The sequence below is a fragment of the Natator depressus genome, chromosome 6, assembly GCF_965152275.1.
Source record: "Natator depressus isolate rNatDep1 chromosome 6, rNatDep2.hap1, whole genome shotgun sequence".
In the NCBI taxonomy this organism is placed as follows: Eukaryota; Metazoa; Chordata; order Testudines; family Cheloniidae; genus Natator; species Natator depressus.
This window is the reverse complement of record NC_134239.1, coordinates 74135602-74147852: the sequence shown is the minus strand read 5'-3', so window position 1 is coordinate 74147852 and position 12251 is coordinate 74135602. Positions and strand designations below refer to the sequence as shown.

The 12251-nt window shown below is 42.3% G+C and overlaps 1 protein-coding gene across 1 annotated transcript in view; it reads left to right on the top strand.

The window, feature by feature from the left end:
- Positions 1–12251, top strand: part of RYR3 (ryanodine receptor 3) — a 577606-nt gene that overhangs the window by 558994 nt on the left and 6361 nt on the right. The window contains exons 102-105 of the mRNA XM_074955741.1: positions 1781–1915; positions 8029–8185; positions 10966–11030; positions 11141–11241. Coding sequence (XP_074811842.1) covers positions 1781–1915; positions 8029–8185; positions 10966–11030; positions 11141–11241 — 458 coding nt within the window. The remainder of the gene's footprint in view (positions 1–1780; positions 1916–8028; positions 8186–10965; positions 11031–11140; positions 11242–12251) is intronic.

Genomic DNA, 12251 nt, shown 5'->3' with positions numbered 1-12251 from the left:
TATTAAGATGATATTTCTCAGAAACTCTGAGACTGTGTGTGCTGATGAAACAGCTTCAATTCAAGGTCGCAACTTTCAATAAACCTATCATGACTACCCTCCCTGACAAGCATTAGCACTGCTAAGATCATCACTGTTGGTTTCAGCACAGACATGAACAGATTTTTAAATAGAGCCATACATTTTAGAAATATGCCCAATGATCTGCATAAATTGCTCACTTAAAAAGCAACTAAAATGCTTGATTTTTTTTTACTCATTTTAAATAGTAATATCAGTTCTACAGTGCTTTTTAAATATATATAAAAATCTTCCATAACACTATTATAAAACCACAACTCCAACGCCAATGAGTAGGGCCCTACCAAATTCATGGTCCACTTTGATCAATTTCACGACGGTAGGATTTAAAAAATCGTAAATTTCATGATTTCAGCTATTTAAATCTGAAATTTCATGGTGTTGTAATTGTAGGGGTCCTGACCCAAAAAGGAATTGTGGGGGGGGTCCACAAGGTTATTGTAGGGGTGGTTGCAGTACTGCCACCCTTACTTCTGTGCTGCTGCTGGCGGCAGGGTGCTGTCTTCAGAGCTGGGCAGCTGGAAAGTGGCAGCTGCTGGCCCGGAGCCCAGCTCTGAAGGCAAAGGCAACGCAGAAGTAGGGACAGCATGGTAACGTATTGTCACCCTTACTTCTGCACTGCTGCTGGCAGGGCACCACCTTCAGAGCTGGATGCCCGGCGAACAGCCGCTGCTCTCTGGCCATCTAGCTCTGAAGGCAGCGCAGAAGTAAGGGTGGCAATATCGTGACCCGCCCCCAAAAAATAACCTTGCAACCCCCCTGCAACTCCCTTTTGGGTCAGGACCCCCAATTTGAGAAATGCTGGTCTCCCCTGTCAAATCTATATAGTATAGGGTAAAAGCACACAAAAGACCAGATTTCACGGGGAGAGACGAGTTTTCACGGTACGTGACGTGTTTTTCATGGCCGTGAATTTCGTAGGGCCCTACCAATAAGTAATATATTAGTGGTTCTTTATGTGCTGAATTTTCTTGCTCAAAAAGGATTTGATTTGCTTAAGAGTAAGAATTTTAAACCTGAAATGCTGCTGTTTTCGACAGCTCAGTAATGAAAGAGAGAAACTTACCTATTGTATCTCTTTGTCTCATTGGAATTTTAGAGCAGATGGCATCAATAACACAGCTTATTAGACAGCATATTGGCAACAATAATCTGTACTAAAATAGCAAGCAGTTCAAATAAGCCCATATCAGTTAATTCAATAAAGTACATTTCATACCGTTTGATATGTTCACTGCATGTCCAGTTTCACAAATCAGCTGGCATTTCACCACTCTCCCAAATACTGAATGTACCATATTACTGATATGAAGTTGCTGGTAAGGATATATTTCAGAAAAATAGCCATATAACAACGTGTTTCCTAAAACCACTCTGCTGCTATTTTATCCACCAAAAAAGGCATCAAAGTATAAATTTAAGATGTATTTCACCCCATTATAGAATCTTGTGCCTCAGAAACTCTATGTTGATCCAGACAACAGAGAGAGATTCCATGGATAACAAAGCCATCGTCTTTCATTCTTTTTGAAAAAGAAACAGCATAGCACTGTCGAGTTTCAATACTTTTGAGAACACAAAAGATCTCCTGACTGACTAGTTCATCAGTAGTGCCCAAAAGAGATTGGAATCAATCATGCCCCTCCGTTTTGACTGAAACTCACGTTTCTTTCATTTCATTTATTTTGTTTGCATATAGCTTGTACTGACTGTAGGGTTGTTGGCTGTAGTAGTCTACCTTTACACTGTTGTGGCATTCAACTTCTTCCGCAAGTTTTACAACAAAAGCGAAGATGAAGATGAGCCAGACATGAAATGTGATGACATGATGACAGTAAGTAAAATATCACTAGCACTTTTAAAACAGAAATGTCACCCTAGTTTTTAAACCTGATACTCAACATATCCCAAAAGCACTAGATGAAATTGAGGAGGAAAGGTTTTTCTATCATTAAGAACTTGGCACTTTGGGTCTGTTCAAGCTGCTTTGAGCCACTCTTAATGGTGCAAAGAATCTGGAAATTCACTCAGCATCCTCCGATGGTGTAAGGTCAAAATAGTAGATATATGCATGATATAGAAGGCATGAATGGAGCATCCTGACACTATGGAACTTGCTGCTGAAATTAACATCTGTGAACAGGTATATCTTAGAGTATCTGTGAAGCTGATTTTATCTGTGCTGAAGTGAAAAGAGATTCAATTAAGAAAAATCTACTCCATAAGTAGCAGTAAACTTAAATTTCCAGTCCAATGAAATATAGTTCTAGTTTCTTTAGACCCTAGCTAGCCCAGAAGGGGAGAAGAAAGAGAGCAATTGCATGAGGCTGAGAAGACTTTACTGTGAGTGATAAACAGCTAATACTCCAAGGCCCCTCCTCCTTTCCAACCCCAAAATATAAAAATTATTCATAGGAAATGCAAAAGTATTCCAGAAATATTTACTCTGGGGTGAAATGCCTGTTGGCACTCTAATCTTCTTATTGTACAAAGAAACACCACAAAAGAACACAATAAAATTTTAATTTTATAATTCGAATGGCACAGGCTGAAACGAGAAGCGCTGGTCACAAAAGACCCAAAACCCGAAGTGCAGTATATACTGCATGCATGTATTTTTTCTTCTCCTGACCTCTGTATAAAATATTTAATGCAAGTCAGATAACTGAATAATGGAAAGAATGAACTCCGTACCATCCAATATTGTTTTAATTGGTCCCTTTGTGGACTGAATACAAAGGTCTGACCTGAAATAAAACTCACTTACAAGATTCAAAAGTACATGAGCAGTTAGAATAATTAAAATATTTAGCAACATATTTTACATATTAAACAGTTCTGCCAAATGAACTAAAATGATTCTAAGTTAATATTTTTATCTATGGTCATAGCAGTATCTCCCAGCAGTAGTAAAAATGCATTAAAAATCCATTCATAGTTCTATATTGTGTTTTGTTCTGCAAGATCAGATTTATCACATTATTTACTTTCATTAAAGCATGTTTCATGTAGAACTAATATTGCTTCCTGCTGTGACTAAAGAACATAGCTAGGGCTTTTCAAATATATTTTTGACATATATTGTGTGGCTGAAGATAGTTAAAGGGTAATATAACTGTTTTATAGGCGAGAGTTCCCAGAAAGTCCCCTGGAATTAGACTATATACGTGCTTATTTTTATATGCCTAAATTATACTTTGAGCATCTAGATATGTAATTTGATAATTGGGCCCACAGTGAACATTTTGGTAAAGTGTGAAATTCTGCATCTAGGACCAAATCCTGCAAGCTTTACTCAGGCAAATCTCCCATGGAAGTCAGAATTAGGGCCAGAGGTTGTACAGAATGTTAAAAATATATATATTAAAACTGGCTTCTCGGTGCTGAAAATATCCAAGACTCAAGAGATTATCTGAACACAGTGTTTTGCAAACATTTCATACTCTGCTTTTTGCTCACAGTCCACCTCCTTTACTTTAATTGGGATTCTTGCTAAAATTTTCTAGATCCAATTAAAAGATAAAGCATACAGATAAAAACAGTGTACCCTAACTGCTCAGAAAACTTTTAGAAGGATTTTGAATTATTATTCATACAGTTGATAGAATACAACAAGTTTCATCTTCTAACATGAGGAAAAAGGCTGTAGACAAAATGGATCTAAAGAATAATGCACTGAAAATAGTTTTGTTTGTGGAACACTGAGTTGGAAAAAAATGAATGTGCGTAACTGACTCTGATTCCATTCCAATCATTTTATTTTAGTGTGAACCTTCCCTAAATATGAAGTTTGAATGTGAATATCACGGTGTATTGTAACATCATTCTCTATGTATTATTCTTTGTACAACTTGGTCTCAGACTTTATTGAAATACAGAACATAAGTAATACGCAGAAGACAAAATATATTCTTCAAGTGTATGTCAGTGTGCCTACCCACTGTAGGTGCACATGCAGCCAAGCTTGGAATCTTCTGCATAGCCATGTCAAGTGCCTCCTCATGCTCCCACATGAGGGCATAGAGAGCAGAGTGGCCTCTGCCCTCCCTCAGTTTCCTCTTACCACCCATGGCAGAGAGACAGAACCTGGACTGTGTCTGATCCGCTCAGCCTTTTGGATAAGATTCCAAACCTTGGTGAAGAAATATTTTTCATTCCTAGTTTTATTTCTATATTATCTTTTTAGCTGTATGATTAAAAAAACAACCACAAGAGAAGAGAGACAGGAGAATGCCCTGTACAGCAAGACAAAGTAGCATGGCTGTTAAAATGGCAGACTCAAAACCTTGAGGATTTAAACCCTGCTCTTTGTGGAATGTTCCTGATAGGCAGACATAGCAGGGTGTCTCTTCTGCCTCGTGGAAGCTCATATCCCCAATAAATGCTCCATCTGCTGTTCCTTCTCCTCCCACACTTGGAAATCAAGGGACTTGAGCTCAAACTGCACCTCTTGGAGCAATCCATAAAGGTAGCTTCAGATCCAAGGGAAGAAACAGTGTCCCATCTGGAATCAAGATGGCTCTCTTCTGCAAGTGCTCCAGCAACCAGGCATACCTCTGGTGACAGAGACAAGAAGAGACCAAAGAAAGCAGCCAAATCAACACCAGCATCAGGAGTCCCAGCACCAGTGGATACCTCCTTGGTGCCGACCTCTTCACCATCAGCACTGGGACAGAGAGGAGCAGAACACTCTGCATCCAAAATGTAGTGCTGCTGTGAGCACAGCTCCAAGCGGACATCGTGTCCACCCCAGAAGAAGGACTGTTTTCTGGGCAGAGAGCCCTCCCAAGGGAAGCTGGAATGACATCTTGGGGGATATCCTAACAGCACTCATTACTGGGGTTCCCTAAAACACTGGCAGTGGATAGGACTTGCACAACCAGGACAATATCCATATGAGATGCCACCATGGCTCTATTGGCTGTATTGGGGCCCACCATCTTATCTGTCCTGCAGTCACAGCCTATCACTCCTCCACAAGAAAGAGGATATATTGGTCTCCATTAGCATCAATAGCAAAAGCCCCTCTCACTAGAAACAAAAGAGCAGCAGGGAAAACCAACAGAGCAGGCCAGGGAGTCACTTCTGCTTCCCTCTCCACCCAAGTAATCATCCTCCTCTCCTGAGAAGGCTATAACCCTGGTGCTGACACCGACTATGGATGACTTTTGGACACTCCAAGAACTCTTATCCAAGGTATACACAATTCTAGACATCAAAACAACCATAATCCAAGAGAATACCCATGAACTATTTGACATCTTAAGTTCCATGGCACCCACAAGAATTGACTTACCTATCAACAAGGGCTTGAGGGACCCTGTGAAGGGTCTCTGGCACACCTCGACCTTGTTCACTCCAACCTCAAAGCAGGTAAAGAAGTGGTACCAAGTACCACCCAAGGGTTCAAGCAGTTCTGCGCATACCCTACACCAGAGTCACTCACATCAGTCATACAAGACAAAAGAGGTTCCATCAAAGAAATGCCAGAGGACAAGGATCTGAAAAAACTTGACTCTTTTCAGCAGGAATACATGCACTTCAGCCTCTGTGGAGTTCCATATCATGACTAATACATGATAATTGCATGCTTCTTCATGATGGTGTGGACCTGCCTTACATTATTAGGCCATATGCCCTATATCCATATATGACACCATTTGATAGACTTCACCCAAGGCCTCTACAGCTTTGGCTTAGGTCAGTCTATTCCCCAGTGAAGCATCAAGGGAGCAAAACAGTTATCATTCCCTCTTGCATCCTTCGGGAACTGTCATGGTGGCTATACCCCAACCTCAAGAAAGGAGTAGCATTCAAGACCCTGTTGCCATCTGGAATGATAGTCATGGACCCTTCTGGAACAGGATGGGGTGCGCACTTTGACTATCTACAGATACAAGGGACATGGTCCCCAGAAGCCATGGGGCTACACATAGGTGTTTTAGACCTTCAGGCCATCAGACTGGCATATATGACGTTACTTCTGGTTTTGTGGCACATGATAGTACAGGTGCTTATAGACAACACAAAGAGGTGCTTGTTCATCCCCCTATGCAGGGAGACAATCAAACTGTGGAACTGGTGCTGCACCTTGATAGCTCTGCACCTGCTAGGAACCAGAAACAGCTAGGCAGATTTCCTGAGCAGGCAATCTGTCTTCAACCAGGCATGGCCACTGCTGGGGTCCATCACCAAAGGGACATTTCTCTAGTAGGAGGAAATCCAGTAATAGACCTATTTGCCCCTAGAGACAATGCAAAGTGCCTCAACTTTTGTGTCTGGGGTCCCTACTGCAGTGGAGTGAAGAATTGCTATACCCTTTTCTACCAGTCCCAATTCTCCCACAACATGATCACCAAAGCCAGAGAAACTAGTGCAGAGATCTTCAGCACCCTACTGGCCAAGACAAGGTATGGCTGACAGACTTGCTACACATGTCAGCATAGCCCTTAATCAGGCTCCCAGACCTGTTGTCCCAGAACCAGGGACAAATATTTCATCCAGCCCCAACTTCTTTACAATGGACAGCCCAGATGTCAGCATGGAAAAGGACTACTCTGTACTTGTGCAGGACATCCTGGCACACAGCAGGAAGCAGTCCATGAGGCAGACTTACACCTCCAAGTGGAAGATATTTTTCATATGGGTGACCCAACATGGCCTTGTGCGTGAGCAAGCCTCAGTACCTTGGATTCTAGATTACATGTTGCAATTGAAACAGTCATAACTCAATCAAAGTGCATCTGGCAGTGATGTCAGGGTACTGCTTTTGATCTTCTCACATCCAGTGGTAATGAAGTTCCTTAAGGGACCGATGCATGCTTACTTACTGGTAATGGAGCACACTCCAACATGGAATCTCAGCGTCTTCATCCTGAAGCTGCTGAAGCTTCCATTTGAGCCCCTCCCAAGACTGCTTCATTCACCACCTGATCCTTAAAATATGTTTTACTCATGGCCATCATCTCAGCCAGAAGAGTGAGCAAGCTCAGGCCCTCCTGGTGGAACCCTTGTGTACCTCATTTGCAAGGACAAAGTTATTCTGAAACCGGCAGGAAGTTCATCCTCAAAGTAGTGTTTTGAATTAAACCAAATGATCAATTTATCTGTGTTCTTCCCTAAGCCACATTCCATGCCTGGGGAAAAAGAAACTGCACACTCTGTACATATCCTGTGCTCTGCATTACTACATCAACAGGACTAAATCTTTCAAACTGTCCCCCTGCCTGTTCATGATGATAGCTGGCCACTCTTCAGGCTATGCTATTTCATTTCAAAGGCTGTCTAAGTGGATACTATCAAGGCTCACTTGATGAGGCTGAAACAGCATCCCCTTCTTGTTCCCAAAACATGCCAACAGCCAGAATCTGCAAGGCTGCTATTTGATGCAATCTGCTTATGTTTCTAAGCACTATGCACTGGACTTGGCTGTTACATTCAATGCTAGATTAGGGAAAGCAGTATTCCAATCTCTGTTTGACTGACACAACTGGTACACCTCACTGTCACCATCCTGAAGAGGATACTGCTTGCCAGTCGCCTACAGTGGGATCCACTGTGAAACATGCTCGAAGAAGACGGAACAGTTACTTACTCTACAGTAACTGTTGTTCTTCAAGATGTTGTAGTCTGTGTGGATCCCATAACTTACCCCCCATCCCTACTTTCAGAGTCCCCAGCTAACATGGGCTCAACTTGCCAGGGAACTGAGGGAGAGTCAAGACCATTCTGCCCTTTATGCCCTGGCATGGGAGCACAAGGAGGCACAGTGACCCCAATGGACACTGCTGTGCAAAAGATTCTGAGCTCACACATATGAGCGTTTACGGCTATCTACAACATTTCAAAGAACCACAGTTACCATAGGGTAAATAACCATTCTTTATTCAATGCCAGCCATTTTAAATATTCTGTTTTTTGACCGATGTAACTTTCCCTTCTTTCTAGTGTTACCTGTTCCACATGTATGTGGGTGTGAGAGCTGGTGGTGGCATTGGGGATGAAATTGAAGACCCTGCTGGGGACCCTTATGAAATGTATCGAATTGTCTTTGACATTACGTTTTTCTTCTTCGTCATTGTCATCCTACTGGCTATCATTCAAGGTATTTCCACTTAAACAGTAAGAAGCCTTGGAGTCTAGTGAGCCTGTTTACTTCTGCAGTGCATGTCAACCACTCATTGACTAAGATGGTTTAAGCAATATTGCTACATTCTCCATAACAATTCATAAAACAATTCATTCTGGAAGTAGTAATTGTATAATTTGCCCATAAAATATATACATTGTCCCAAGCACCAGACAAGACACCAGGAATGTGGTTTAACTAGACTGCAATTTTAAGTAACACGTCTGGGTACGGTACGGCAGTAACTTATCCAGTGCAGGTCATCCTTGCTTCCATAACCTGTGCTACTTTGAGGGGATGCTCTCAAGTCCCCCAGCTTTCTGTTAACCTGGTCACAGAACCATTGCTGGGATACCACTGTTCTCCCTTTTGTACAAGGGCTAGGGGGGTGAGAAAGAAGGGGCTGTCTCCTCACTGTACCAAACATTAGGATCCCAACCCCCTTCCCTGCCTTTTTAGGAGATGCCTTTTCCTAATCTGCTTCTAATTCTGGTTTATCAGGGAACCAGATCTCCAATTGAGCCATTAACTGCACTTGACACTTGCTACTGTGACCTTCTGAATTTTAAAACCTAACCAATACACCTGATCCCTGGGCTGCTGAAAGGTGAAAAGGCCCAATCTGACAGGAAAATTCCTTCTGTGCCCAAAATTGGGACTGGCATTATGCCCACCGTAAACACACCGTAAAATGGTAGGGAAGAAGATTTTGCTCAGGGCACAGAATGGCACCTCAGGTAGGGGGAAGAGTTAATAAGCCATCCATTGAACTAATAGGCTTACACTGAACCCAAGAAACCCTGCTCCTCAACCTGATGAGGATGGGGTAAAAAAAAAGGCGGGCGGGGGGGAAGGTTGGAGAAAAATCCTTAAAGAAATCAAGGCTTTTTTTTCACCTATTGGCCCAGCAAAGCCTTCCACCTGCACCCTAGGTATATGTATATATCACAGTAGCAGCCGTGTTAGTCTGTATCCACAAAAAGCACAGGAGCACTTGTGGGACCTTAGAGACTAACAAATTTATTAGAGCATAAGCTTTCGTGGGCTACAGCCCACTTCATCAGATGCATAGAATGGACTAATGCACCCCCTGTCCCTCATGGTCTGCTCAAGAAATGCCCTCTCTGGTCTCAGGCCTCTAGTCGTCACTGCTCTCTTCGCAGAGACCTGCCTCCCTCTCCCACCTGACAAGGGGTGTAGGCTTGTTGCCCCCTTTCACAGAGTCAATCCCAGCAAAGAGTCTGGCTTCTGCACTTGGTTTTCACACCCAAGGGCTACCGCTAGTGTATGCTGGCTTGTTGCGAGATTGTTTACTATACGAATAGTTGCAGTTTGAAATTATTAGGGGTAATGGCATACTCACCCTCCATGCACTAAGGATGCTGGTCGGGTACTCTAGGTATGACAAACAGAGATCTACCTTGAGACTATTCTACTTAATATTATGAATGTTATCTGTATGTTTGAGCCAGTCCTTGAAAGCATGAAACCTTGAAAATGCTGAGATGGGCCAGACAATATGGTCCCATAGAATATTCATAGACCTTTACGTTTTATATGCATTTGTGGGTTCCTGGCTCATTGGGTGGATTCTGGAATTACTCGGGGGTGAGGAATGGAAAATCCCAAGACTGGTTGTGCAGAAGCCCAGCCTTTGAAACTTTACCTGAGGAAGAAAGGGGCAGCAACTGGTTTTACCTGTTTCAGGAGGCCTGGGATTTGTTTGAGTATAAAGGCTGAGTTTGAACTTACTGATGGAGGGGTCCTTGGGCTACAAACTGCCCTGATCTGACACTCAAGAGAGGCAAACTCTTAGAGAAGGGTTTGAAAGACTTTGGTACTTATCAATCAGCGACTCTCACAAGAACTGATTTGGGGGCCAGAGCGGGCGTGCTGGTAAGCTTAAATATGCCTTTAGGTCCCTCTGTTGTTCTCTCTATAAGACTTTTATCCTAAAATAAATGTACTCTGCTTTAAAAGAGCTGTTTGGTTACTTGTAATCGCTGGCCTACACTGTTCATAGCCTTTGAGAAAAAGCAAAGCAAAGCACAGGGGCTGGACTTTTATGTCAGTCCTACCGGTGCGTTACAGGGAGTTGGAAGGCCAGACCCCTGGTCAGGAGAGGAGACAAAGTCCCTGCCCAGAGATAAGTGAGGGCATTCCTTGAGCAGCTTACCACAAAACTGACAATATAAAGGTTTACATTTCAATTATGAAGTCCTCCAGCAAGTGCAATGCAAATAATGTTATATCCAAGGGGTCAGCAACCTTTCAGAAGTGGTGTGCTGAGTCTTCATTTATTCACTGTAATTTAAGGTTTTGCGTGCCAGTAATACATGTTAACGTTTCTAGAAGGTCTTTTTCTATAAGTCTATAATATATAACTAAACTATTGTTGTATGTAAAGTAAATAAGGTTTTTTAAACGTTTAAGAAGCTTCATTTAAAATTAAATTAACATGCAGAGCCCCCCGCACTGGTAGCCAGGACCCGGGCAGTGTGAGTGCCACTGAAAATCAGCTCGCGTGCCACCTTTGGCACGCGTGCCATAGGTTGCCTACCCCTGTAATGTGCTAGCTGCGCAACTTGGATTGTGCTACCTACAGGCACCACCATGCTAAAGCAACTGGAGTCTATGCTATCTGGTGTGCTGTCCTTTTGATGAAGCCGAAAACAGCTACTTCTCCCCGACTCCATAGCTTGTAAAATTAATACTGATAGGTTTTACACATTACATCTTTCCATTTAAAACAACAGGTCTGATTATTGATGCCTTTGGTGAATTAAGAGATCAGCAAGAACAAGTGAGAGAAGATATGGAGGTAGAGCAACCATATTACATTCTGTACTGCTTCATATTATATCTTAACTAACTGATAAGAACCTAGATTAATGTGTTAAGAATGTGCTAATATCTTAATTTTCTTTCTAGACCAAATGTTTCATTTGTGGAATTGGTAATGACTATTTTGACACGACCCCACATGGTTTTGAAATGCATACTTTACAAGAGCACAACTTGGCAAACTATCTGTGAGTATATTTTTGTTACTGTTTATTCCCAGTGTCATGTTAGTTGAAGATCACCCTATGGAGGCTTTAGTACAGGAATAGTATGCTTGAAATGCATGTATCTGAACAGCCCTGCTGTTGGGGCACACACAATTTAAGCACATCTCAGAGAAGAAAGAACAAACATTTGATGCTGTCTGGCTCTTCCCCTCCCACTTTTTAAAAAACAAACAAACAGTGGGACCCACTTTAAAATAAGTCTTCTCACTGAGTGTTAGTAAAAGGTAGAGGCACATTAGCAAGAATGGGGCTACTGTTCAGCCAAGGAGGAGTCTGCACCGCTATGATTTTTGGTCCATTAAGTTAGGCAGTGCTGGTTCCATTCTGAAGCAGATAAATACATGATACAGCACCAAAAGGGAGATCTTTTAATTTAGAGTTTCATATACAAGCAACAGTAGCTATTTATTGAAAAGACATCGACAGGAAATAGATTAACTATCGGTCTGATCCTGCAGTTCTGCACTGAAATTGCCTTTGCTGATTCTCTGTTAAGCAGAGTAAATAGCCTCACAAAGAACTGCAATTTCCAAAATAGTTTAGCCAATGCATGCAGTTTAAGCTACTAGGGCCCAAATGTCCAAAGAGAGGCTTATAAGTGACTGGTCCCAACTGCCCATATTAGCAAATACTCACAGAGAAGACAAGTTAAGAGGGGGGAAAAATGTGTCAACAGCAAGAGAGGACCTGAATGGCATGAGATGGCAGTCCTTGGTTCTGGCTTTGACACGTGGCACCCGATCGTAGAGTGTACATGCCACCAAGAGCCTAAAGTGCATTGGAATATTCTGGGTACTCACATGGCAGCAGACTGTGTGTATTAGGAGAACGTGCCTTAAGAATAAATAACCTTATTTCCTTGGTTGGACAAACTCCCGCTGACTTCAGTAGTTTTACCAATGTACAGATTGCAGACTTGGGCCCTCTTGCTTGCACTAGATCACTGGATTTGACATAAGCATTGCTTAATG